General features: G+C 47.6%; 1 protein-coding gene across 2 annotated transcripts; it reads left to right on the top strand.

Moving 5' to 3' along the window:
* LOC135301053 (sodium- and chloride-dependent GABA transporter 1-like) lies at positions 1–27522 on the top strand. Of its 2 annotated transcripts, none has more exons than XM_064421216.1 (14): positions 1–321; positions 5012–5143; positions 5802–5902; positions 8463–8572; positions 8941–9073; positions 10254–10388; positions 11823–11926; positions 12223–12347; positions 13026–13138; positions 17702–17833; positions 18554–18656; positions 19067–19167; positions 19980–20147; positions 22869–27522. In XM_064421216.1, the coding sequence occupies exons 1-14, from the start codon at positions 78–80 to the stop codon at positions 22971–22973; spliced, it is 1806 nt and encodes a 601-aa protein (XP_064277286.1). In that variant the 5' UTR covers positions 1–77; the 3' UTR covers positions 22974–27522. The 2 variants fall into 2 exon arrangements, with proteins under 2 accessions (XP_064277286.1, XP_064277287.1); XM_064421217.1 differs by having other exon boundaries at positions 20101–20147; positions 22869–23010.
* The last annotated feature ends 180 nt before the right edge of the window (positions 27523–27702 follow it).

Here is a 27702-nt window from a genome sequence, read left to right as displayed (position 1 = left end):
TTCTCGTGGCCAGGACAGAAACTGCCTTTCCTGCTCCTCCAGCCCATCAGCAAGAGTGGACATTTTTCTGAGTCACCATGGGCAAGATGGACAACCCCTCCGTGGAGCTGAGCTCTCCCTCTGAAGTGAAGCAGGCAGCTCTGGAGGAGCCAGAGCCCATCAGCCCCGAGGTGGTGAGCACCCAGAAGAAGAAGAAGAAGGAGATCCCAGACAGAGGTTCTTGGAAGGGGAAATTTGACTTCTTGCTGTCCTGTGTGGGCTATGCTATCGGTCTGGGCAACGTCTGGCGCTTCCCTTATCTCTGTGGCAAAAATGGAGGAGGTGAGAGAAATGCACAATGAACAGCCTTGTACCTGAGCAGGTTTTGGCTTGGTGTGGGTCTGGGAAAATGGGTGGTCCTCCAGCTGAGAGCTCTCCCACATGGTGGGAGTCATTAAGTTGTCCAGAGACAAGTTTCCATGATCTGTGAGCTTTACTCACAAGTAAAGCTCTACTAGCAAGTACAGGCTGGGAAGAAGCAGTCCAAAGAAATAAAACAAGCAGTTTGAGTTCTGTCATGCTTCTGCAGTCCAAATTTACAGGGCTACCAAAAAAAAAAAAACCAAAACCAAAAAACCAAAAACCCCAAACAAAACAAAACCAAAAAATAAAAAAAACCAACCCAAAAAAACCAAAACCAAAAACAAAACACCAAACCCCAAAAAAACCCACAAAAACCCCCCACAACCATGTGGGACCTCATTTCTTTATTTACATACAGGGAGGGCTATGCACAAACAGGCAGCCAGTTGGATTCTGGGGCACCTCCAGAGAAACCAGTTTGCATCTCTTAAAGGTTGGATTCTCTACAGTCTAGGGTGTTCTCAAGGGAATTCTCCCTGCTCAGCTACAGAATTTCTGCACATCTTGGATCAACTCAGAAAACACACTTCTGTGCCTCAGCTCCCCTCTCAAATGGTGCTCTTTCTTCTGCCTTGTCAGGGAGATGCTTTTGTGGAGGGGAGTACAGGCAGGTGTCAGTAGAGCAGAGGCTCTTTCTTCTCACTCCATGCTGAGCTCTCCCATTGCTTGTGCCTGTTACTAAAACAGCCTTCCTTCTCCCCTTTGAAGAGCTGCTCACTTCCTTGAACCATTTTACAGACTTCCCACACAAGTCCAAACCCCTTTTCCTCACCTTTAAGCCTGTATATATAATTTTAGTTTTTGCCTGCTAGTCTTCCCACATTGTTCTTTGCTTCCCTTTTAGCCTGGAGTCCCCATCCCAAGTGCCACACTCATTCATACTGCTCTGAGGGTATCTTCTCATGTTTCTTCTCCATGTCTTTTTTATTTTCCTTTTGCCTTTGGCTCTCATAACTTCTCGTATCCCCAGCCCATTTCTGCTGTTGCATGCAGTGTAGGATGCTCTTCTCCTCCAGCCCTGGAAAAGAGGGGAAGGGTCTTGTTCCCTGAGGCAATGTCCATTTAACTTCATGGCATTTAAGGATATCTAGGCCCTTTCTCTGAAGCATGTGGAGTGAGTCCTAGCAGGAGACCAGAAAGTTAGCAATTTCAACAAGAAGATTTCTAACTGACCATGTTGTTTTCTTAGAATTGTAGAATCATAGGATGGTCAGGATTGGAAAGGACCTTAAAGATCAGCCAGTTCCAAACCCACTGCCAAGGGCAGGGACACCTTCCACTAGGTTGCTCAAAGCCACATCCAACCTGGCCATGAACACTTTCAGGGATGGGGCATCCACAGCTTCTTTGGGTTTTGTGGAGAGGTGGAAATGTGCAGCTGAGCTGAGTGAGGTTTATGGGAGCATCCAGGCCAGCCCTGGGGAGCCTGTGCCACCAATGCCAGAGCCACTGTGCTGATTTGTCATCTTTGTCTGGCCACACTCTGACTGCTAGCTCTCCTCAAAGAACATTTCCCTGCGGCTAGGTCCCAGCCTGGTTGTTAGCCAGCATCTGCCCTGTGCTTGCTGCGCCAGCTCAAGTCTCACACCAGCTCTGTGCTGCCCGTGACTGTCTCCTCACACATAACAGTGGAGATGACAATGCCTATAACGAGATGAGAGGTGCAGTGGAGCTAAAATCGATCCTACATACAAAGTCAGCTGAGAACCTAGAACAGAGGCTGCTGCAGAGATGTGGAGCGCTATTATTACCATCAGCAATGCCACACGGGCACGCAGAGCAGAAACGCCCGGCAGATGAAAAGCGGGCATCGCTTCCAACACCCTGCCGTCCGTGGATGGCTCATCCCTCCCTCCCGGTGGCCCCGAGCAGCGCGGAGCCGGGCGGCGGGGCTGACGCACGGCGGCGTCACCGGGACCCGCACGGCAGCTCCTTCGCCACCGCCTCGACGGAGCGCAGCAGACTGGGGGTGGAACTCTAATTTTAGCGCCCTGCATGTGCGCTGCTCACAGCGCGGTCGTGTGGGCTGCTTCCATTACGCACAGGCAAATTGAACTGAATGGAAATATTGTCGTCTCGCTTACCGCTGTCGCATTGCATCGGCTCACGGCTGGTTTGCTCGGCGCAGGGAGCCCGGGGCGCGGCAGCCCAGCGCTCGGGGAGCAGGCTTCTCCCAAAGTGATGCCTGGGCTCCCTGCTGGCCCTGCACGCAGCTGGATGTGCCCAGCTGTGCCCATGGCTCCAGCCTCTTCACCGATCTCTAACCTTATACAGTCCCTCTGATCTCAACAGAATTGTAGCAGACTCCAAATTCACTCTAAATGCAGCTCAGTACATGCTAAGAATTGCCTGTGAGAGCCTAAGCTTGAATCACTTGAGAGAAAAACAATCCTTTAAATAAGCATCCTGCACTCCTCATTTGCACGCTGAGACTCAAAACAGCAGAGTGTAACAGCTTGTAATGCTCAGTTTTTGATTCGTGGGCAGTGTTCCCTGTTTGAAGGATTAATTGTTGTTCTCTGCTGTACAGCATTAGGAGCAGGCAGATCTGGGGCTGCACAGTGAGTGTCAGGCACTATTGATCCTTCCCTGCCTCCAAGGGTCAGTGCTCTGAGCAGGACCAGCGTCATCACCTCTTTGACACCCATGGATCTGAGACAAGCTGGGACTTTCACAAGGTCACGCACAACCGCATTTTGTACCGGCCTGCAAAGTTTAGATACAAATTTCAGAACTGCTTTCCCATCTGGCTGTACAGGACCTGGGGATATTATCCATGCCTGCTTGGGGACCTGGCCCTCCAGAGTTGCAGTGTCATTGCCAATAGCCCTCAGCTCAAGGAAATGGTCTGGTTTGTAGATTTTCCACTATTCTTGAGAATCAAGCCAGGATAAAAGACTTGTGTCCAAAAGTTTATTTGTTTGGGGTTTTTTTTTGTTGTTGTTGTTTTTTTTTTTGTTTGTTTGTTTTGTTTTGTTTTTTGTTTTGCGGTTTTTGGTGTTTTTTTTTTTCCCAACAGTCTAATAAGATCTTTCACCTACAAACCTTCCTGATCTGCTGTAGATGAGAAGTGCAGGATCATCAGAGCTGCAGCCAAATTTCATTAATTGCTTGCACAGAAGCAAGGAAGAGACTTGCACTGCTGCTAAGCTCAGCCTCCAAACTGCACAGCAGCAGGGTGGCAGCAGCCTCGGAGCAGACACTGGCTTCCCACAGGGCTCTCAGGGGCCTGGACCTTGCAGGCTGTCGTGTCTAGTGAGCACACAGGAGAGGCTGCTGAGCAGGCACAGTGATGCCCAAAGCTGTTCTCTCCTGTGCACCAGGCTGCTGGTGAAGCCAAGAGCCTGTGCTTCCATGCCAGCTTGTGATTCAGGTTCATGGTCACTGAGCTGCTGGCACAGAGAGTGTTTTCTCCCCACCACCCACTGCCAGCTCCTCTTGTGTGCTGCCTCCCATGGACTCCCATGCCGAGTGCTGGCACCTGCCTCTCCCAGCTGGGTTCAGCTCCCTGCTTGGCAGGCAGATGTCCCCAGCTGGATGTCCCCTGAGCCAGCAACCCTGGCTGTGCCTGGCTGCTTCACTGCCCTCAGAGAGCAGCTGCTGGAGCCTGGCTCTGCTGGGTGCAAGCTGGGCCACAGCTCTCCAGAGTGGCTTTGCTCACTGGCTCCATGTTCACTTTCCTACGATTATCTGGAGAAGAAGACTCAGAGTGACAGCTCAGCCCTAAGGCTGGTGCAGGAATCAGTGCTGTGCTGAGCTCAGCCAGCCACTTGTGAGCAAACTGAGTGTCCTCCCTCTGTCCCCAGCAAGCATCTTCTGCAAAAGTTTGTCCTCCTCAGAAATGATGGCCCATTCCAGTACATGCATGAGAAAGATAAAAAATGGGCTTTGTACCACATCCTAGAAGTCAGGATGACCTGAACTTGTATGGCCTTCTAATCAGACAGCAAGGCTCTCCTATTCTAATTGCTCTTCTAAAAACAGTGTACCAGTAATATCTCTAGTGAATGAGTGTTCTACCTCCTTTCTAGTGATGATTTCCATAGGGCCATGGAAAAGAATAATATTTTCACTCGGAGTTTTAAAGGTAAAACCTAAAACACAGGTGGAATGGTACATAGCACTGTTACAAAAGCCAATACAGACTGGGTCACAGTTTTCTTAAAAGACTGAAACAGCTGTAAACAAAGAAAGCAGAGGCCAATGTCAGAATTTCCTGTGCACTATTCCCTCAAGAAGAAGAAGAAGAATTGAAAGCTTCTGCAGGTAAGACAGAAAACATCAACAAGTTACCAATGTCAGCGTCCAAGCAGTTGGGGTTGTTGTCAGATTGGGTTTAGCACTGTCTAAGCAGCTAACAAAGTGAGCCTGGCACTGCACAGCTAGTGATGCCACTGGATATGTATACATGGTACATACATACCCACAGTGATAAGGGGAAGGCAGCTGTGGCCTCAGTGGGAGACTCACTGAACACATCAACTCCAGCTGCAACTTTCACCTCTGGGAGAGGCTGCTCCTCATCACATGGGTGCTGCAAAGCAAGAAACTGCAGCTGGAAGCATTGATCAAAGGGGGAACTGCCTGATAACATTGCTCCTTCTTTCAGGGGCCTTCCTCATCCCCTATTTCCTGACACTGGTGTTTGCTGGGATTCCTCTCTTCCTGCTGGAAACTGCTCTGGGCCAGTATACCTCTATTGGTGGACTGGGAGTCTGGAGATTAGCACCCATGTTCAAAGGTACTGTGCTGTGTGTTTGTGACAGGAATGGCACGTAACTAGAGCCAAAACCCCATTAATGGTTTGAAGGCAAATCAGCAAATCCCTGGGGGCTGGGATGGGGTGGAGGGATTTCCCCTCTGTCTTTATCAAGCTGTCCTTGACCTCAATGTCTGCAGTCACTAACATCACTGTGCTCTGTTCAAGCAGTTTTGTGTGATGACAAGGGACTTTATGGGACAAGGGACTGTGACAGAGCGGTTCTGGTTGCCTTTGTTTTCCCTCTAATGCTTACTTTAATTGCGTGGGAATGCAACCTGTTGCCATGCTTGAAGCAACTGTTTTCTGGAAGCCAATGGTGATTTAGAAATGTCTTGGATGTGGGAAAACACAATTCTGCCTGGGAAGTGACAAGATCCTGTTTTCATGGAGCTCTGTCCATGGAGCACAGTAGCACACTGAAAGCATTGTTCCCCTGGTGGAAATGGGTGGCTGAGAAACATAAGGGAATGAGCCTCCCTTGCTGACCAACTCACTGTGCAACTACAGCACACTCTGTGTTGATGAGCTGGTTCCCTTCTGGTTTTCAAAAAAAAAACCAACCCCTTGCTGTGGTGCCCATGAAATCCCTTGGGTACTGGAGACCTGGACTGATGCTGCTCTCTGCCTTCATTTGCAGGCGTGGGACTGGCAGCCATGGTTCTGTCCTTCTGGCTGAACATCTACTACATTGTCATCATTGCCTGGGCCCTCTACTATCTCTTCAACTCTTTCACTGCGGTGAGTCTGCAGCATGGCATTGCCTGTGCTCTGGCTCCTCACTCCCACTAATGGGCAGTGGTCTGTTTGTGACCCACAGCAGTCACTAGCTGCTTGCCATTTGTGCAAAGAGCCCCTGTCAGCCTCGTGTTCCACCCTTCCTGAAGAGGTTCATCAGCCCTGGAGGCAGTTTTGGGGTGCTTGTCCTCTGGGGGGATGGTCCTATCTGCTCTACAGGAACTGTTCCCCACTCACTGCAGTCTTTAAAACTCAGCCTGTGTTTCTGTTTTATTTCTAGGGCTGCTCAAATCTGAGCTGCATATTTCCAGAACTGGTTTTGTCAGGTTTTGTTACATCATGGTCTTATTTCTCAGGACTTACTCCTTATCTTAATTAGTTCTTATTCACTTCTCTCTTGATAAATTATCTCCAAGGGATTTTTTTTTCTGCTGGGAAAATGATTCAGAAAGTATCTAGACATCTGCTTGTGACTGTCCTTTAGTGTGTGCTTTGGTGCTGTGTTTTATAGTGGGTTCCTTTTCCATAGCAGGGCCTTCTACCATGAAGGTTAGAATCACACTCCATCTTAACTTCTTGATAGCTGAATTATTTATTTCAACCCAGAAACTGCTAAGAGTTTCCTTAATGTAAGTCTCTGAGCAACCTGAAGCCTTAAATGCATCAACCCCATGGTTCAAATGGGATCTTTTAAAATGTCATTTAGATATAACCCTGAAATGTGATTGTGGACACTGTACATCCAGTTTTCCTTTTTGTTCCAGCAAAGTTTTCAAGTATCTGTCAAGACTTTTGCTGAATCATTTCATTTGGCATTCCCAACTGTGCTTCTACCACCACCACCACCTATCACTGTAGTCCTGGATCTAGAACAAAATTATTGGCTGTGGGTGATTAGATGCACCCTCAGGGCTTCCCAAATGAACAGAGGTCTTCCCCAAAGTAGCCCATCCCAATTCCACCCTGGGCAGGTTGCTTCTTAGGATGAGGCTTTGGTACATTCAGGTGTTACAGACCCAGGTGGTGACAGTACTTGTATGTACTTAGGCAGATCCAGGTGTTTGGCTCAAGACCTTTTCTTTTACCAGAGGTAATAATTCCAAATTCCCAAAAGGACCCGAGGTACAAATGAAAAAGGTAGGCTGATGTCTGTCCCATCTGCCTCTTAAATTTGACTAAGAGTGCTTTGAACTATAATAGGAGCCCAGCCTGCCTTCTCCAGTTTCTGTCCTCTGAAATTCAGAGGAAATGGAGCAGCAAAAAACTGTCCCCCAGCCTGCCCCTCCTTGTGGGATCTGTGCAGCTTCTCTAACATGCAGGCATTGAAGAGCTGCTGTGCAGCACTACTGAAGCCACTGCATTTTCTTCAGTGCAGTTAGCAAGTCCTCGGTGAAATCACCAGGGGGGCGCAGTGGTCTGGGTGGCCACTGGAATGTCACTTCCACCTCTGCAATAGTCACCATTCTGCCAGGATGCCATGTTTGAAGGAATCATCTGCTGGAGTGAACTGATTTAGATGGAGCAGTGAAGGCAGCCCTTAAAGGCACTGATGGCACAAGGCACTTAAAACACAGAAAATATTTTTGAAGAGGTCTACATTCGTGGAAGAATAGGGATGGGTACAAAAATCTTTTTAAAGCTTTGTTGAGCCGGAGCCTCAGGTCTTATCTGCAGAGGGAAATCACCCAGAATAGCTGCTCTGCATTTATCTACATGCACTGTGCTTAGGAAAAGAGGTAGCTGCTCATGGAGACATATCCAAGCTGCTTTCCTTGGGCTGGCTCAGCCGTGGCACTGCATGGCCTGGGTGAGTTGCCCTGCACGCTCACACTGCCCCTGGCACTTCTGCCTCGCTGCCTGCAGTGCCAGAGCTGGTCACACTAAATCTGTAGTGTTGTGCTGCTGTCACACTGCTACCCACAGTGTAAACATCTCCCAGGAATCCCTTTGTGCTGCTTGTAATCAGGGCAGTGGACAGCATCAAACAGATACTATCATGAACAATTTACTCCTGTGCTTGTGTTATAAAAGTCTGTTTGTGTAGACAACCCATTGCCTCCATTCTCAGGCCCATGTTGATTTTTAAGCATTGAAGTTGGTGTAAATGAAACATAAGAAACAAATCCCTACTTATTCTTTCTGCAGTAAATTCCAGCCACTTGTTGAATGAAGCTAGTAAAAAGCTGTAGTGGTTGTAAACACAGTATCCCTTGATAGTACTTTAATTTGTAGGTATTAATTATCAACAGTTAATTGGAAGTGGCTTTGTATGTGGGGAATTGCTAACATTTTATTGGAGCTACAGTATTGCCCATATCACAGAATGATATTTTTTCCCCAAAAATCCTTGTCACAATTTATCATATTTTCAAAAATTGTTCCATTATTTTAGATACAAGGACATGCCCATCCAGTGGAGCTGCCCATTATCTTTGCAAAAAAAAAAAAAAAAAAAAAAAAAAAAAAAAAAAAAAAAATTAAGGGGCTTCAGTTTAAAAGAATCCAGATTTCCCTTGGGAGATACCCCATGAATGATAACCCTGCTGTCCTTGTTCTGGTGCAGGACCTGCCGTGGCAGAGCTGTGGGAACCCCTGGAACACAGACCGCTGCTTCTCCAACTACTCCCTGAACGACACCACCAACCTCACCAGCGCCGTCACCGAGTTCTGGGAGTACGTCCCCAGCCTGCCTACACCAGGTTTCTCCCCCTCCCTGTGGTCACTGTGCCTGCCCACCAGGGCTGTGGCTGTGCCTGGTGTCTCTGTTCCTTGGGCAGCTTTGGCAGAAGGGCATTGCAGCCAGCCACGGGCCATGGGGAGCACTGTGCAGATGAAGGTCAGATGGACCTGCAGGCAGACAGTCTCTCCACCTCTCTTCGCCTCCCTTTGTCCCATCACAATGATCCTCAGCTCTCTCTAGGGATTTGTGGCTTCTCACACTTTGCATCTGGCCCTTCACCCTCCAGCCACCTCTGGGAGCTCCAAATTCCTCTGCCCTTGGTTGCTAGACTTCCTCCTAACGCAGTGTCTCCCACCCTTAGGAGGAACATGCACCAGATGTCCGGAGGCCTGGGGGAGCCTGGCGCCGTCCGCTGGCCCCTGGCTGGCACGCTGGCCCTGGCCTGGCTGCTGGTCTACTTCTCCATCTGGAAGGGTGTGGAGTGGACAGGCAAGGTACAGTGTGAGGGCTGGGTCTTCTGGTGCTGCCTCTCCTTGCCGTCAAAATGTCCTTCAGACTCAATTTTATTTAAGTGTCTATAACTAAGGTTACAGTGTTTAGAGGCACAATCACAGTAGATGCTATTAAATTCCTGACATTTACCTTTCACGGCTGTAAAAATTGCTACAATGTTTATGGTAATTTTCATTCTAAGTGTAGAGAATAGCTCTTGCCTATAAGGTCATGGGTCTGAGTGTGCATGCTTTTTGGGAGGAGGCATTTTCAGAAATTACTTGTGTTTCCCGCTTTGGGACAGCCCTTTGAGAGAGCAAGCTTCTTGTGGCCTCCCACTTTTGGCAATCACAGTCTCTTAAATTGCCTCTGGTGGAAAAAAAATCTCACCATCTCCTGTGACAATTTCCCTGTTGCCCTTTTGATATTGGTGGGAGACATTCAGATGAGAAGCCAGTTGTTATTCCCTGTGCAGTGTTCCAGGCTAGCACAGCAGAAAGGTAATTGCTTTGTTTAGTGAAACAGCAGCACTGAGATGCTGGGATGTGTTATTTAGAGCACAGCATGGTGCAGCGGGACACTATTATGAAAGGGATAATCTAGAGGAGAGATCAGAAAGAAGCACTTCAGGGATAGGTCACCTAAGCTGTTAACTTCCCCAGTGGCTCTCAAACAGGCTTTAGCTACGCAGCCACAGCAAAGCCCTGGTGATTACTGGTGTGGGCCCTGTGATGAGGGATGGCACATACCCGTAAGATACTGAAACAGTGCTGAAAAGAAAGCAGTGGAATCGAGACAACTCGTTTTGCTTGATGCATTGGTCTAGAGAAACACCAGCTTTAGCTCTGCAAAATAAGGATATGATGACTTAAGGGGATTACTTCTGTGGACTAAAATTATCCCTGTGCAATTCCCTTGTCTTTGGGCATTTCATCCAGACTTCAGCATGCTACTTTTGTGATTAGTGTGTCCTTGTGTATCATTGGCAGGGAGAAACCTCAAACAGACAGAAATGTTACTAGCATGGGAATAGGGGACAGAAAATGCAAGCAAATGCTGCTGAAAGTGGCTGTGCTTGAGAGCCTGTCCCCCTCACAGGAGAACATGCCAGTGATGCCATGGGCAGGAAAGGTCCTGGGTGCTGGTGGGCTGATGGCTTCTCTCCCATGGGCTCTTTTTCAGGTGGTGTATTTCTCAGCCACCTACCCCTACTTCATGCTTTTCATCCTCCTGTTCCGGGGAGTCACGCTGCCAGGAGCCAAGGAGGGGATCCTCTTCTACCTCACACCTGACTTCAGGAAGCTCTCTGACTCTGAGGTTTGTAGCCTAGTGAGGAAAGCTCTTATCTCCCAGCTGTCTCTGCATTAGGCTTCCACATGCACTTCCCATGAATATTGTAAGTACTTAAAATACTAGAATAATTCTGTACAAGTATTCATGACCCATGTCCCACAGACTGAGAGAAAACTGAGATTTCATGGGTGGAAATCTGTGCAGCAGCTCTGCTGTACTCAAGCAGTGTTATCCACAGGGTATGGGGAGTCAGAAGTTATCCTGACAAAGGGACCTTTCCTCTGGGCTGGGAATGTTTCATTTCACAACTGTCCTAGGGCTGGTGGTCTGGTCTTGTTCTGGTGGTCCCAGAGAAAGGATGATGTGGTGCTGGCACGGGGGCCTCAGAAGGAGCACAAGCACAGCAGCACAGACAGCAGCAGTTTTTGGAAGTGCTTAAGTGATGAGTGGTGGCCAGTAATGTGTTCTTGATCACTGGTAGCAGAGAGGACACCCAGGAGGAACAGGGATACTTGCAAAAATGAAGTTTTCCAGGATACACAGACAGTATTTTTCAGCAGCAATACTCCCATTGTTCCAAAGTCACCAGTCATGTGTGAGTGGGGACAGCTGGACATTTGTCATTTTCCAGCAAGAGTCCCCATGATCCCTCTTTCAGGACACTCTGTAACTATACTACCAACTGCATTTGCTCTAATGCAGGAAACAGGGTTCCTGAGACCAGAAGAGTTGTGTAAATACTATGCAATTAAGAAACAGTCTGTTTTCTTTTCTTGAACTTTTGAGATTTAACACCTTAAGGCACTGGGACCAGCTTTGCAAGCTGTCCTCTGCAGTTGTTTGCACAAACAGCTCCATGTTGGAAAATCAAAGACACACTAGTGGAAGAGAAATGGAGGGTGTGAGAGAAGAATGTGGGTCTCTGAGTGAAGCAGCATCCATTGAGGGCACATGTGAGAAAACAAACACACAGAGACTCAGACAATGCAAGAGTCCCTTCTGATCTGCACAGGACACTGCTCAGAAATGCATGACCCTTCATCCATCTCCATCCATCCCATTGGAGGGCTGGGGATATATGTCTGATGCTGGGCCAGACTGCACTTCGAAACACTTGACACATGGGAAGGATGCAGATTCCCTACCTTCCAGTACATAAAGGTAGGGAATCTCCTACAGTAAAGCCCTGGAGGGGGACTTTTGACAAGGCCATGTAGTGATAGGACAAGAAGAATGGCTTTAAACTGAAAGAGAACAGCTTTAGATTAGATATTAATAAGAAACTCTTGACTGAGCCCCAGTGACAGGGTTCCCTCAGGTCCAGTGGGCTGTACATGCAACAGCTCCACAGTCTGCAGCCAGTTCCCCTGCTAGCCCTGCCCTGCGCCGCTGCAGGACATGCACCTGCAGCACGGAGTCCCCTTCTGCTGCACTCCTCTTCTGGCTCCTTCTCTGCAGGTCTGGATGGATGCAGCCACTCAGATCTTCTTCTCCTACGGCCTGGGGCTGGGCTCCCTCATTGCTCTGGGCAGCTACAACACTTTCCACAACAACGTCTACAGGTCAGCTGGTTTTTTCCACCCTCCTGTGTGGCTGGGACTCCTCATGGGTGAGGCAGGGGCTTGTGGTGAATCTGCCTGATCTCTGCAGTCCCCATGCTGCCAACATGCAGCCTAGGGGACGCACTGTGATCTCTTTAGAGGGCCTCCCTGCCTACAGGACATTTAGTATGTCACCTGTGCTACCTGTCCAAGGCACAGGACCACCTATCCACAGGGCTTGGTCTTTTGTTTACCCTACCACCTCCTCTTGGTAGGGACCTGCAGGTGGGGTTTTTTCCTCTCTTTCTCTCTTCCAGAGACTCCATTATTGTCTGTTGTATAAACTCCACCACAAGCATATTTGCTGGATTTGTTATTTTCTCTATCATTGGCTTCATGTCACACATCACAAAGAAGTCGGTGTCAGAGCTGGCCTCCTCAGGTAAGCAGAAACCCAGGTTCAAATGCAACAGCAACCTGTGAGAACCATTTGCGTGAAGTGCTCTTGGTTCTTTCCTGACTAGGAGTGCTGAAGTTTTATTTTGGTGTAATGAAATATTTAGGCCATTTGCTGCCTGAAACCTTCCTATGGAAAATAGATACTACCTATGTTTTTCAGTAGATGTGATCAAAATTTGGAGTCCCTTTTTCATGCAAAATCTTGAGACTGTGATCTCAGAATAATTTTTTAACCAAGATGGGACTGTGTCTTTCTGCATGAAGACATATTTTGAAATTGCTGTCTTTTCAGAGAAAGCTTTTATCTCAAGAAACAGCATTTTGTGGTGGGGAAAAAAAAAGGCACCAGGAAAGTTATAACCAGCTCTGAATATCAGCTTATTTTTCTAGCACAGTTCTCCAGCTTCATTTGATTGCAATAATTTGATTACTAGATTACTTACTTGCAGGACTTGTTTTTCCAATCCTGTCTCCCCATCTTGCCCCCATGCCTCCCACTGAGCTGGTGTGTCACAGGCACAAAGCTGATCCTAGCTGCTATATGAAAACCCCTGAGTTCTTTGCTGTAATTTTTGCCTCTCTATTTAACCATGGCACTTAGCTCAGACTTCCCATCAAGTGCTTTGTGACCACGGGCTCATCTCCCTTTTCATTACTGCAGGCCCTGGACTGGCTTTCCTCGCCTACCCGCAGGTTGTCACACAGCTGCCCTTGTCCCCACTGTGGTCAATCCTCTTCTTCTCCATGCTGATGATGCTGGGTCTGGACAGTCAGGTGAGACAACTCAGGGACAAAGTGGAGGAAGATACAAAAACCTCTTCAGGTATAACTGTGGTGTCCCCTTCTGCACTTGGGACAGTGCTGAGCAGAGTGGGTTTTTACTCTCTCATGGTGTGAGGGCTGTGTTTTCCTGCAGCATTTTGGCATTGTTGATGCCAACAACAATGCAACCCTGAGCAGAGCTGCATCTCCCTGGTCTGGTCCATAGGTTAGTAGGGATAAATCCCCAGCAGAAAGGAGTCATGCCTTGGAAAAGACTGGTGCCTGGGTACCCTGACTGCTTTGCCATCTTATCTGATGGCAAAGTTTTACAAGATACTTGAGGGGGAAGAAGTTAGATGTAGCAAAAGGTCTCTATCCTGCCCCCTCAAAGCCCTCACAAAACAAACCAAAAAACATTATCTCTGCATTTTTACAAGTGGTGATAGGGTTTTTTCTGATTATTCAGCATAAAAGTAGCTACCCAGTGAAGCAGTGAATCGCAGCCTGCCTTCCTTTTGTTTGTACCAAAATCACAGGTTCCTGCAAAAACCTGCACTTGGTCTGTCATATCCACCCTTATGCCCTCAAGCTCCTCTCTTGCAGCACAAACCAGCAGTACAACATGGATGCTCTCTTGGATTACAGGTGGTGTTTATAAACCCAAGCCCACTTCACAATCAGACTCAAACCTATTCCTGAAATGTCACACCTAGTTTCTAGGAAAATCCAATCAACCAAATCTGGTTTTCAATCATGTCACACTCTCATATGCACTTTATAAAGCTCATGAATGCATTACCACAGACATTATTTAGAAAATAAAATTCAAATAATACCTGAATGTTCTGAAAGAAACTACATTTACAGAAAAAATTATCTACATGGATTATTCACTCAGTGCTGGTAAATCGAGACATGACAATAAGCCCTCTAAGCACTCTGTGGAATTTATTTGCTGCATTTGCTTCTGAAATACCCCTTGAAATTCTCCACATCCCTTCTGACAGCCAGTTTCAGAGGGCAGACAGTCTGTTGGGAGGCTATCATTGCCTGGAGGAAGAGGCTGGGGAAGGGAATGAAGAATCAAAAGGAAAACAAGCTTTTAAACAGCACAGCTAAATACATGTAAAGCAGCTTTCTGTCGGCATGCTGGAGCTCTGCTTCATTCAAAAACACCAGCAACAGCATGGCAGCTTATGCATATAAACCAGTGAACACAGGCTGCTACAATGGCTGCAATTCCACATGCATTTTGAAGCATTCAGAAAAAAAAAAAAAAAAAAAAAAAAGGAAAAAAAAGAAAAAAAGGGATTTTATACGTGCTGATTTCATATCCTTTGTGGCATTTGCAGATGGGGAGCAAGCATTTTTCATTTGGGTCAGCAGCCCAGCTCGTGGGGCACAGCAGGGCTGTAGGGCATTTCCTGCCCCCCAGGGCTGCTGGCTGAGACTGTCCCTTGTCACCGGCGGGGCGGGGATGCTCGGGAGCCTGGCAAGGGGAGGGAGACTGGGCTGAGATCTGTGCTTGTGATGCAGCCACCAGCTCCAGCCCTTTAGTGGCAGCGGGAGCAGGTCCAGCGAGTGTCCTGCAGATGCAGCACAGCCCCGTCTGCCCTTCCTGCCAGGATGCTTTGTGTTTTCTAGGGTGGGATGAATGACCTGCACTGACAGACACCTCCCTCCCGTGCCCTCACTCATGTGCCTTGGTCTTCCCTCTGCTCTGATCCGTCCGTGCTTCAGCTCTCTCCCATCCACACCCTCTTTCATAATATTCTAGTGCTTCCTTTTAACCTACCAGTTTCCAGGTCAGGCATTTATTGCTCAGGGCAGCTGGCAAGCCTTGTGACTGCCAGCCTGTGTGTGTCCCATGTGAGGCTGCCTGGCACAGGTTGGTCATGAGGATTTCCAGCTGCCAGCAGTGAGACCAGACTCTGCTGCACATCTGGCAGCTGTACTCAAACTCCACACGGGTCCATACATCCCAACAGGGTGCTCTGTGTGGCTGAGGAGGGCATAGCAAGCCGGTGACACTGGGAGAGGGTGGAAGAGAGACTCTCCTTCAGACAGAGGTGCCACACCTGTATTGTGTCCCAAGCCCAGATTACTGGATCCAGCAGCTTGTGTAATGAGGAAAAGGAGCAAAAGAGAGAAGTTAATGGAAATAAAATGCTTGGGAAAGAAATAATATCATAGGGTGAGGCATGAGGAAGAGAAGAATATGTGCTAAAAATTGTGGCTGGAGAAGGTTGGTGGGAAAAGCAGAATTTTTTGGAAAGCAGACTGCAGTGGCAAGAACAGGAGGCACCAGTGCTCAGCTCCTTGCCACTCTGAAAGCAGCATGCTTTCATTCAGGTGTCTGCATGTGCAAGCAGCCAAGGTTTGGTCTGTAAACTGGGAAAAGTGAGCCCCATGCCAAGCTCCTGCAGTCCCTGGGGGCTGGAAAGGTAAGCCTCCTCCAGGCTGCATCCTCTATGAAGTCTGAGGTTGTCATGAGGCAATTTTCAGTAAATGGTGTGAAGGTCATTGCCTGTTCCATGGCTAGAAAAATCAATGTACGACCATTTGTTTCTCCACCTTATCCATTACACAGGAGCTTAATTTTGATAGGAGACGAAGATAATTCAACTCACTCTGTAGCCCTGTTCCCCACCACCCATCTCCCTGTCTTTCCCTCTGTGCATTCCCTGATTTTGATCATTCTTCCTACACCAAATAGCTGTCAGCATTACTTTATCCTGTTATCTAAGCCATCATTTTCTTTGCTCCTTTTCTGCTGGACATCACCCTCTGCCTGTGACCAGGGCTGTTCCTCTCCAAATGCTTTTGCCTTTCTGGTCTCAGATCCCCTGGCCCTGCCATGGCTCCAGCAGTGCCTGGCCATGCATCCATGTGGAAGGAATAGCTTTCAACAGTGGTTTTTTTTAGTCATGCTATCTCTTCACACTGTGGTGCCAGCTCAGTCCTGACTCTTGCAGACAACAAGCCAGGTGGGATGGGGTGAAGCACTCACTGTCACTGACTATAAAGACAGCTTAACCCATGCATGAACAGCAAAAGATTCTTTAACGGCACTTGTGTCCAACATAAAAAGCTTAGCTCATTAAAATTTCAAGTGGAAGAAGTTGAGCTTGGATGTTCTGGGAATACTGGCTTTCTTTTGTGTTAGAAAATTATTTACCTAAAAAAATTAGAAATTAAATTCTATTAAAAATTATTTTGTTTCCTTCGCCAATCACTCAAAACGGTGTCCTGTCAAGAGACAGTCACGAGTTCTTAGTTAGTTATGAGTATTTTTTCAGTATTCTTTGTAGCATAGATATAGTATAGTATAATATCTCTCTTTAATGTAGTTATAATGTAATATAGTATAGTTTTAATAAAAAAAAATAAATTCAACATTCCAAAACCATAAAATCAAATACCAATAATTTCCCTGCGTTGGGGTCCCTAATTTTACTATAATAGGCTCAGGCACTCCACTTTTTCACCACACATCTTCCCAACCCTCTGCTCTTTTTGGTCTATATACCTCCACCTCCACTCTAGGGGATTTTTTTTCTTCCCAGGGACAGGAAAGTCCCTGCCATTGAAAAGTGATGAAACCACTTTCATTTTAATTGCATTGGCTTGTACATTTGCTCAGCATGACCAGGGAAGCCAGTTTGCTGCCCTCATAAAGTCCTGGGGTTGTTGCTAGAGGCAAGATGTGCTCTCTGAGAGATGGTATGATACCTGTAGTTTCTGGGAGTGAGATATAGAAGTAAATCTCACAATTTATCAAGGGATATGAGAGAAGAATGCACTTTACAAGGGCAGTCAAACTGCCCTTGTGCCAGAAGGCAGAACTAGTAGGAAAAGTGGAAGGCAACACTCATGGGGATTGTGTTATGTGTTATGGTGCAGACAACATTATTATACTGTGGCTGGTGCAGCTCTGTACAAATCATCCAGGGATTTTCACCTCTAGAAAGATGATGTGCTCTGAAGATGGGCTTTTGGTGTGCTACATGCATTTAATGTTGTGTGCTTGAAAAAGTGAAATGCAGTCAAGGACTGGGTAATCAGAGATGTTATTTACATGCAGGGGAGACTGGGTAATGCAGGTCCTTATTGAGCATTTTAGATCATTGAACAGCACAAGTGCTGCTGCCACAGGCTGACAAGAGCAAGAAGGGGAGAGCAGTAAAGGTCCTGCACATGTCCCAGCAGCAGCCAGACACACAGCTGTGGCACAGGGCCTGGCAGTGTGGGGAGCAGGGCAGTGATAGGGAGGCCCTAGAGAGTTTTTGGGAAGAAAGAGGAGGCTTTTCATGAGAAGCAAAAGGCAGACATTTTTCTGAGCTATTTTTAAGTATTTAACTTTGGTGCTCCTAGCTCCATCTGTATTCAGTGGGGAGAGAGATGAATTTTCAGAAGATGGTTTAGACCAACTTTGTGCAGAGATGTCTCTTTTTTTTCTGGAGTCTGCAGAGTCCATAAATCATTAAGGTTCTCAACATTGAAGTGAAATGTGTGCAGGTTAAGTTACTCATATATATATATATATATATCCTCAGTGTATGCCTTTTCCCATAGTTCTGCACTGTGGAAGGGTTCATTACAGCCCTGATGGATGAATATCCTCAAGTCCTAAGAGCCAGGAAGAAGATCTTCATTGCAGTAGTCTGCTTCATCTCTTATCTCATTGGATTCTCCAACATCACCCAGGTACAGATTGTTCAGGCTGTGCTTGTAGCTCCATTCCTGACACCTTTCTGGACACTTGGCACATCACAGCACCACCAAAGCTTTGGGAGAAGTGACAGCATTTCTCCTGTTCTGGTTAAAGTCGTTTGCTCATCACTGCTACATCTCAAGTGACTTAGGATGTCTCCATAATTTTTACCATCATCCTATTGTCAGTCTGGCCTGTTTTTCTGCTATTTGCCATAAGGACTCAAGCCACCAGGGCCCAAATTTAGGAAATGCTTACTTCAAAGAGTTAAGATAACACAAAGAAATCCTGTCTGTTGGAGGCTTGAGCCTCTGGAGCTGAAGCTGAGGTTCTCATGAGGGGAGGTGAGGGCTGAGTGGTCTGGAGACCATTTGTGGAGCAGTGTGGGTTCATGAGGAGGCAAGGCAAAACTTCATGGAAGGGCAGAGCAGACTAAATTGACTCCTAAAGCAGAGACATAGAAGAGATCGTAGTGAATTTCTTTTCTCCTCACCCTGGGCTATGCCTGAACAGGCTGGCTGATTGTCTGCAAGAGCACATCAGTTTTGCTGCTGGGAACCAGACTCCAGTGGAAACATTGCAACAGTGGCTCTACTGTCCGAGGAAATAGACATTAAACCAACAGACACAGGCAGTAGCAATCCAAGCTGCTGGCTGATATTGTCCATCATAATCTATAACTGAACTCCTTGACCCTGTTTTTATATTTTCAGGGTGGTATTTATGTCTTCAAGCTGTTTGATTACTACTCAGCCAGTGGCATGTGTCTTCTTTTTCTTGTCTTCTTTGAGACCATCTCAATTTCTTGGTGTTATGGTAAGCACAAAACACTTTGTTCCTTTGTTTTCTCTGTGGGCATGGTGACTTACTGAAAAAGCCAGAGCCAGTGAAGACAATGACAATTTTGCAGTGAAAATAGCTTAGATTGATAACTTCAGAAAATCAGGAGTGGAAAGCTGTCATCTCACTTCTCCAGGCCCTCACAAAGACCTCAGCACAGACTGGCAGATGCCCAGGGCCCTTCCCTCTGAGCCCTCAAGAGGACACCAGGAACATGGAAGCTGTTAGCATGAATTTGTGTCCCACTAGCCCATCCCCTCCAGCTAATGCTTCTCATGCCACACTGTCACCCTCTTGCTGTGCCTGGCTTGTGCTCTGCCATGAGAAGAGATGAAGGCCATGGTGCAGAGATGGGGATTTTTTTCAATACTCATTTCTTCTTGTAGGTGTGAACAGGTTTTACAGGAACATTGAAGAAATGATTGGCTACCAGCCTTGCATCTGGTGGAAGATCTGCTGGGCCTTCTTCACACCTCTTGTCTGCCTGGTAAGACCTGGAGAATCCTATGTGCAGGATAGGTTCTAGAAAGGCCTCTAGATGGGCTGTAGGGAAACATTCTGTTCTCAAGCCAGTGCAGGTCTGGTGCAAGGGGGTCCCAGGCAGACTGGAGATGGATAAAGTGATACAAGAGCCTCTTTCACTCTGCCTGCTGGAAATCACCCATAAAAAAAGTTCTAGATGATTGCTTTTAATCTAAATGAGGCCATCAGTTCTTTTTTTTTTCTTTTTTCTTTCTTCTTTTTTTTTTTTCTGAGATGCCAGAAGATAAGCAAAATCATGTAATGTTTTAAAAAGCTATTATCAGTTCTGGCTTTCATCTACTCCAGCTTCAGCCTCTGACAGGCGTATGAGAAAAAAAGCTATCACCAAATATAGGATAACTGACTGCAGAGCATTTTGGCCTTTGCAGGTTCCTGCCCTCCCAGCAGAAGTAGTGCAGGGAGTGGTGTGATATGAAGATTTCTGAGACCAGCTGTGAGGATGCTGTTTGCTTGCTTAGGAGCTGCTGTGGAGGCACTGCTTGTCTGAGTAGTCTAGTGAAGAAGGAAATTCTTCACTTCTTCAATTCTTCTAGGGTATTCCAATTCCAGCTTTTTGGAAAGCTGAGGATATCTTATCCAGCTTAGGATAAGACAAAATGATATGAAATTACCAGTTGGTGGGCTGAAAGAATCTAGACTAATGAAAAAAGCTGTTGGGTTCCTGTAGGGCTGTTGGGATCTAAGAAGGTAATGAAGGATAGAATGCCAGGACCCCAATTTTGCACTTTCCCTGCAATGGCTGGTGTTCTTTTCTAGGGTGTGTTCTTCTTTAGTGTGGTGGAAATGACCCCTCTGACACTGGGAAAATACGTCTATCCTGTGTGGGGACAAGGCATCGGTTGGCTCATGGCCCTGTCCTCCATGTTTCTGATTCCAGGGTACATGCTCTACTCTTTCTTCACCTCAACAGGGACTCTCCGGCAGGTAGGAACAGCTTCACCACCCTGCTCTCTGCTCAGGGTAAGCTCCTCCCTGAACTGAACCTGGGCCGAGCAGAGCCTGCTCTGACAGAGTTGTCAGAGTGCTCTGGGTTGGTGCTGCAGGAGCCCTGTGCACCGTCTCCCCCAGGAGAGAGGGAGGGTTCACATCAGCCCCAGTGCACTGAACAGCCTCCAGTGACAGGGGCTTTCTGGAGAGGGCCTGCCAGCACAGCTGAGCAGGAGACATTAACTCTGGGAGCTCTGAGGGGCTGTGGCAGGACACGCAGGTAGACCTTCAGGTGCTCTACCCTTATGTCTGTGGACCCTCATTGAGATTTGTGTGACCATCACCACAAAAATGGAGCCCTCCTCCCCTGACCATCTCTTTGGCATGGGGGTACTGGAGCCATGGAAGAGTTTGGGAAGAAATCCTTGAGTTTCTTGACCCAGGGAAATCCCAGCTCCTGACAACTCCTGGCTATGAGCACGTTTACTTGGCACTCCTCAGCTGGGAGATCAGCACCTCCAAGTCTGAATCCTGAAATGTCTCAGGCCAGGCTCTGCTAGCAGCAGAAACAAGCACATGGTTTGTCATGTGCCTTTCAGAGAACACTCAGTGACTGAGGCATTAGGAAATAAGAAAGACCCACAATACCCACCACATTAGTCCTGTTTAAAGCATTTTCTTTAGTAATTTGAGCAGGATTTTTTTAAGCAATGAATGATGAGTTGCTATGTCATAAAATCTTAGTTAAAATTTTATTACAGTGTTGACATTAAGTCTTGAGAGCACTGTGCCCCAAATCCCTGGCTTGGTGCTTAGAGTTGTAAGAAGCCACCCCAGGAGTGTTGATTTGTGGCTTTCCCAGCCCAGCTGGAACAGCAACCAGATGCCATCTAAATCACATGAGTTTACTTTAGGGATGCTGTATTTTTAACAAACTTTGACTCAAAGAAGTTGTGGCTGGAATGAATGGGCTGAGGTCAGCTTCAGGTTCTCTACCTTTGAGGTGAAGTTGCAGGTGGATTTGAGTTTTCTTCCTCCCAGTGTTCCATTTGGATGGGGGTGAACTGGTGGGTTTGGGATCTCAGATCTGCTTTCAGTTTCTGGTGTTTCATCTGAAGCTGGGTTTAGGTACTTGTCCTTCCTGCAGGACTCAAGCCAGAGTGTTATGTCAAGCCACCTCATTGACTTTGGGTTGAAGGCCAGCTGAATTCCAGATGTAGGCCCTTTCTCAGACATTTACAGGGGTCCTTATTCAGTCATAATGTACATTGGAAAAGGGGGGAAGAGGAACCTGGATGTACAGGTATGGGTTCAACCCTTTGCCTAGTCCCAATCCTATTTCACTGGAGATGGAGAAAGCACATCACAGCATCTGGGGGAGCCCAAACTGATCTGTGACCTCTCAGGAGTAGCTCGACTCCTCCTGACTAGAGGCTTGGGCCAATTATATCCATAGTCCTTCCAAAGTGCTGTGTATTCCTGTGCTGCCCCAGGGGCTTGGAGGGAAGATCGTGAGTGTGTTTCCACCCCTATCCTCAGCATCTTGTGCAAACCATCAGCACCAGTAAACAGCATGAGTGGCTGATGTGCACCCTCCCTGTCTGACTCTTCCTCTAACATTGCCCACAAACATCACGAGACCCAGACCCCCTCTCAATCATTCATAGACCTAGGAGTGAGCAGCAGATGGCAGCAGGAAGAAAATAGGCTAATCTGTGTGTGCATGTGTTGGTATCAGAGAGACAGAGAGAATTTTTGGCCTCTTATATACACAGATCCTGGATTAATTTGTAATAGAGCTGGAGCTGGAGGCAAATTAGATGCCAATCCTGAATAAAGTGGTTTTGACAGACAGGAAAGATTACAAGTAATTTTGATCCTGCTGAGCCTGAATGTTAGAGGGGAAAAATACAATGAATGGCAGAAGCAGTTCAGTGAACATTTCAGGGAATTCACTCAGAAGCAACCACTTCAGTGGTATTAGAAGGTAGGAGTTTGTTTCCCTTTACTGGAAAGAGGTTCTGCTTCTCTTAGTGATGTCTGTTCAGGTCAGGCTTAATCCTCCTCTGCATTCTCTTCTGCAGTGCACAGCATCAGTCCCTCCCTGACTGGCAGAAGTGATTCACTCCTTTTCATCACTCCTGATGCTCAATCCACATGCCTCCAGTAATGATTGGCCCCTCCATATTTTCGTGGGTTCTTGCTTCACTTTACTTGACTCTGCAATTTCCATTTGATCAGCTCAGGGTGACAGGAATTGCTGCTGTGCAAAGGTTTGTGCAGGTGGATGTTCTGACCGGCATCAAAGGCACAGACTCTAACCTTGTTAACCTGCTGTGGTTACTTAGTAATGCTCTGTAATCAACCCTAATTGAAAAATAGGTCTGCTCTGAAGCCTGTGGCATTGCAGCTCTCTTCTACCTCCTTGCAGCTGGTCTTGCCTGGTAACAGTTTGCATCTTATCAGGATGCTCCCCATATTTCAGATAAAAGGAGGAGCTGCTGTGCTCTGTGCAACATCAGAGCAAAGGTGACAGGCAGAGGCTTTTGGGGTACTACCAAATGCTGCTGGAGGAGTCACTGCATGCACCATCCCCTTGCCCTGTAATCTGGGTCACCTCTGAGCCACCCCTCAGCTGCTGCCATCCATGCCCTGGCTGTCCCAGTGCTGCTGCCCCCGGCCCTGGCTGACACACTCTCTCCTTTCATTTCTGGGCAGCGTTTGCAGCAGATGACACAGCCCAGGCCAGAGGTGCACGCTCAGAACAATGGCCTCCAGCCGAAGACGTCCTTGAACGGGAGGATCTCGGATGCTGCCGTGTAGGAGGAGAGCCAAACTCCTCACTCCACCCTGTAGTTGCTCACTCCACATTGTCCCTCGAGCTCCTCTGGCACAGCTTGCTGTCCCTGGCTCTGTGGTGGCTTTCGTTTGTCCAAGAGAGGACCTGGTGGAGGAACCTGCTCGTGGCACTTCCTCCTGGCATGACTGACCAAGGCCCTGAACAAGCTGCTGCCAGGGCATCGTGTGGTGGCCACCTTCATCCTGCAACATCCTGGTCCAGGCCCTCAGGGAGGAGCAGCTGGCACCCACGTCTTCCTCCTCCTGAGGAGAGGTGGTGTCTCTAGAGAGCTTAGACTGATTGTTATCCACTTCTCTGTTTTTCTTGCCTTTCCATGTGAAACTCCACCGAGCATCCCCCAGCACACAGCTGTGTTTCACCCCAGAGAGATTGCTATCACTAGGTTCAAATCCCAGATGGCTGTTGATTGATGGAGCATAAAACACCAGCAGATACATAACTGGAGGGGATGTGCAGCACAAAGGCTTCTAGAGCAGAACAAGGGATTCTAGTGAAAAGTCCTGCCTGTTGGTAGCTGTAGGACATCCCCCCACACCTGGAGAAGGGCTTGGGGACAGTGTGTGCTGCTCACAGTGCCATGTTTCTTCCCTGCACAGTCTCCAGACATGTTTGCTGCATCCATTGTGAGCCAGAGCCCAGCAGAACAGTCAACCTTTCTTTTCTGGAGCATCCTACCCTCTCTATCTGTGTGCAGTAGCCTCTCCCTGACTCTAAAAACAGCTAAAAGTGTAAATGGAGAGCTCTTTGCCTCAGGCTGTTCAAGTCTCCCACACTGACCACAACAAGCTTCATGCAGAGGCAAAGCTGTGTGATAGAGATTTTCCAGCACTGTGAAAATCTCCACCCAAGATAAAACAGGGTAGTTGCTGCCAACCACCTTCCCTGGCTGTGTCCCTGGATGGGAAACAATCAGATGGAGTGAGATGTCCTTGGGTGGTTCAGTTCATACCTTTCTCAGGAAGTGGCCACTCCTAAATCTCAGGTGGCAGAAGGCAAGAATTCCTGAGGCAGTTGGCAGGGTGCAACCACCATCCTTAAACCCACAGTGCTGATTTCCCTTGGGACCTGCCTGTTCAGCCAGATCCCAGCCACATCCCAGCTCCCAGCACATAAACCACAGAGGGCTGTGAGCTCTTGTAGATGGTGCTGGAGGAGTGTAACACCTTGGAGAAGGCTGCAAAGTGTTTCAGAGCCATCCTAAAAGAGCAGCATATTTCTCAGTAGTAAAGCTTTGTGGAAGGAGGTGGCTTATCATAGCACCACGTGTAGGTGTGACAGTGATGCTCTCAGTTGTGCCAGCCTCCCAGTGACCTCACTCAGAGATTTCTTGTACACAAAGTGTTTGGTGAGCACACATACTGTGACTTAGTGCTGATTAGTCTCTCCCCTCCCTTGTCACAGCATTGCCAGGTCTGCTGACACTCCCAGCCTTAGATCAGAATCAACAAACTCATAAAAGAGTATTCAAGAAAAGCCCCACCCATCTTTCCTACCAAAGAGTCTGGTCTCAGAAGTGACACACTGCAGTCCCCCAGGTGTTCTACTGCCTGCGGGTGACAGATGAGGGATGAGCCTTTGCACAATTGTTTTGCTCTCCAACAGTAACTTCAAAATGCTGAAGGTTGGCCCTGTGCTACTTGTCCCTGTGACTCACCAGAGCATGGAGCCAACCTACTCTGCTGCCAATCTTCCAGCCTGTGGATCAGTAACAGAAAGAAGAAAGAAGTTTTCTGGTGAAAGCTAAAGTCAGACTCCTTTGGGAGTGGGTCCCCTGCCAACTCGTGGGTGCATCTTGGTTAATGTTGCTTCAGATGTGTAACCAATCTGTATTTGTATACATGATCCTCAGCAGTTATGGCTGCTGGGCTCTAAGTGCATGTTTTGTGGTCTCCAACACCCCGAGCTGAGATCACACCCTGTCCCACCTGTAATTGTTACGGTGTTTGTGTCAAAAAAATTGCAGCTGTTAAATAGACATGAGGAAATGCTGTATTTATAGGCTTAGTCTTGTAAAGCCAAAAGCCAAACACTGAAAGCTACAATCATAGCTCATCACTATTAATCTCAGCCAGTTACAGACATGTCATCTTTCCTTGTCCTTTAATTGTCTGTGCCACTGTAGCTGAACATTTCTATTCCAATTTCACCTATTTTTATGAACCAGGGCACTAAGGAAACCACTCTTTATAAACATGCATGTTCTTAGAGAGAGACATCTGTGCACAAAAAATGTGTTTAAACTCTAACTTTGCAGTAATTACCCTTGCTAGAGAGCTGCTTTTGCCTGTGCATCCAGGTCCCAAAACCTCCCTTTCCTCAAATGCAGACTGAGGGTTGCACAGGTGGGTGATGGGCAATGGACTCAGTTTTTGAGTGAGGCCATAAAACCATGGAAGACTTTGTTTCTTCCAACTTCATTGGGACAGCTCAGGTCTGAGGAAGAACAAATCACTGTAAGTGGTAATATTTTTGTCTCTTAGCCAAAGAGCTTGACTACTGACAGAGCTGTTCAAAGGTTGTTTCTTCCAGGGGAGTAGAGAAGGAAAGGTCCAGAAATCAAAATTCTTTCCCTGGTTGCTGAAGAAATCTCTAAACCCCCAATTCCTGCTTGCTGGGATTTTAGCCCTAGCATCTCTCTGACCTGTGGACTTGCCTGTGGCACATTGTTCCAGATGTAGCAGCAGGGGCTGCTCATAATAACAATATTTGATGAGTTTTAACCATGTGCTCAGTTTTCTGCTTGTGACATTCTCCTTTGCTTTCTCCTGCCCTGCTCCTTTTTGTTCTCTTGCCTCAGTCCTTCTCTGCTATCATTTGTCCAGTGGAAATTACCCACCTCAGCTTTCTTCCTCCTGCTTTCTTAGTTACACTAGTGTAAAATTGCAACTCTCCCTCCTTTCTCTTCTCCTTTCTCTTCTCCTTTCTAGTCTTTCTTCATTTCTATCTCTTTCTATTATCACCAGCCTTTCTTCCCTGTTTCTTCCATGTGCTTTTCCAGCTTAGAACTCCTTCCTGCATGCCTGTGGCTTAGCCTCTCACTGTGTGCATGCTCAACACTTCTGCCTACTGAAAGCTGGAGCTCAGGATCCCGCAGAGGACCCCAGCTTTTCACAGGATCCAGTCCCTAAGAACCAATTTCCATCATAATATCCAAAGTATAATGAAGTTCCAGGTATTTCTCTTCCTCTTTGCACCAGAAAATGCTGTGCCAAGGAATACGATCTCCTGTTTTTTCTAGAAAGACATTTCAACCCACATTCCACCAGTGTGCACAGAGCTGTGCCTGTTCTGAAAGGTTTTGTGGCCTTTCCTGGTTTTGCACTATGTTATTTCCACCATGAATGTTTGGATCTGTGAAGTCTGGTGTGCATAACCTTGCAGGTAGGAATTTGCCCTTAGTCAAGCTCTGTCTGATGGACTGATCCCCTTCTCCAGCATTTCAAACTCATCCCATCTTTAGTGCTAGAAGAGCCTTCCCACCTCCACACACAGGTTTTCCATCTAGTGAGAAGTCAGGGGTGTTGATGGACCCCCTTTAGCTCACCCCACACCTCTGAAATGCCACATGTGTCTGTCAAAGCAGCATATCTGTTCATTGACTGTAAGAACTGCTTTTGCCCTCTTCCCAGGATGCACCACATCTGCTGACCACCCCTCTGCTCCTCATTCCTTCTGACTCACCCAGAACAGAGAATACATAGCCAGGGTGTGGATTGCTCCCCTCTCCTCACTGCTGGAGTTCAGATGGGGACTGTTCTCCCCTGTGCTCACCTACAGCACTCCTGCCTTTTCTCTGTCCCCTCACCTCCCCCTCACCATAGGCATCTGCTTGAAATAATCCTTTATGAAATCTCTTAATTCTAAGAAGCTATTTAGGGACCTGTGTTCAAATCCCTCTGAAATCCTCTTTTTCCTGAGGCCTGCAAAATATAAAATAAATGCCACTGCCCCCATCTTCTGCTGCAGCAGGGGGTGACATGGGCCATGGGAAAAGCAGGATTGTTCTGCTGCTCAAGAGCTGCTTCCCCTGGAGACCCAGGTGTGATCCTCTCCCCTGGGACAGGGGAGCTCTTCCTGCTGCTGTTCTAGCACATGTGCTCCAACAGCTGGCAGCTGGTTATAAAACACTTGTGCCATGTCCATGGCAGAATATGGTGCTGTGTGGCACTGGAAGGCTTTGGCTGGGCAGCCACTCTGCAGCTTTTAGTCTCTCCACAGTTCTATTAAATGGTGTGTTGAGAGGAGTTGTGTTGTGCATCAGGGGTGCCCTTAAAGCTGGTGCCATTCTGGATGAGCAATTTGTCCTTATGCATTGCCACTTCCAGGGGGCTTCTCTCAGGACTGGAGGATCCTGCTTGCATTTGGTGGTGGTGGCCAAATGGGGAAGGGTCTGCATCACTGATGGGATGTATCCACTGTGGTTTGGCTTGTGCTGAGGGCTACCAGCTCTCACCAAGCACTGCCTGCCTTCCTCAGCAGCTGAGACCACGAGGAGCAGTGCTCAGCTCTGGGTGCCCACTGGCCCCACAAAACACAGCAGGGGATGGGGTGCATCCCACCTCCCCACTGCAGCCTGGCTGAGGCAGCACTGCCCCAGGCTGTGGGGCGCTCCTGACAAGTGTGTGTCCATCATCCCTGTGATGCTGTCAGCTGGGAAGTGTCCATGTCTGGAGATCTCAGGAGAGGTTAGTG

This window comes from Passer domesticus, chromosome 5, assembly GCF_036417665.1.
Source record: "Passer domesticus isolate bPasDom1 chromosome 5, bPasDom1.hap1, whole genome shotgun sequence".
Taxonomy (NCBI): domain Eukaryota; kingdom Metazoa; phylum Chordata; class Aves; order Passeriformes; family Passeridae; genus Passer; species Passer domesticus.
The sequence above is the reverse complement of the archived record's forward strand: the minus strand, read 5'-3'. Positions and strand labels throughout refer to the sequence as shown.

What these genes read in the sequence shown, in the direction of transcription:
- LOC135301053 (XM_064421216.1), top strand. Translation starts at nt 78, where the DNA reads ATGGGCAAGATGGACAACCCCTCCGTGGAGCTGAGCTCTCCCTCTGAA. An exon ending in TCTTCAACTCTTTCACTGCG is followed by an intron (nt 5,903 to 8,462) that starts GTGAGTCTGCAG and finishes GTTCTGGTGCAG; the next exon opens with GACCTGCCGTGGCAGAGCTG. An exon ending in TGCTGGGTCTGGACAGTCAG is followed by an intron (nt 13,139 to 17,701) that starts GTGAGACAACTC and finishes CTTTTCCCATAG; the next exon opens with TTCTGCACTGTGGAAGGGTT.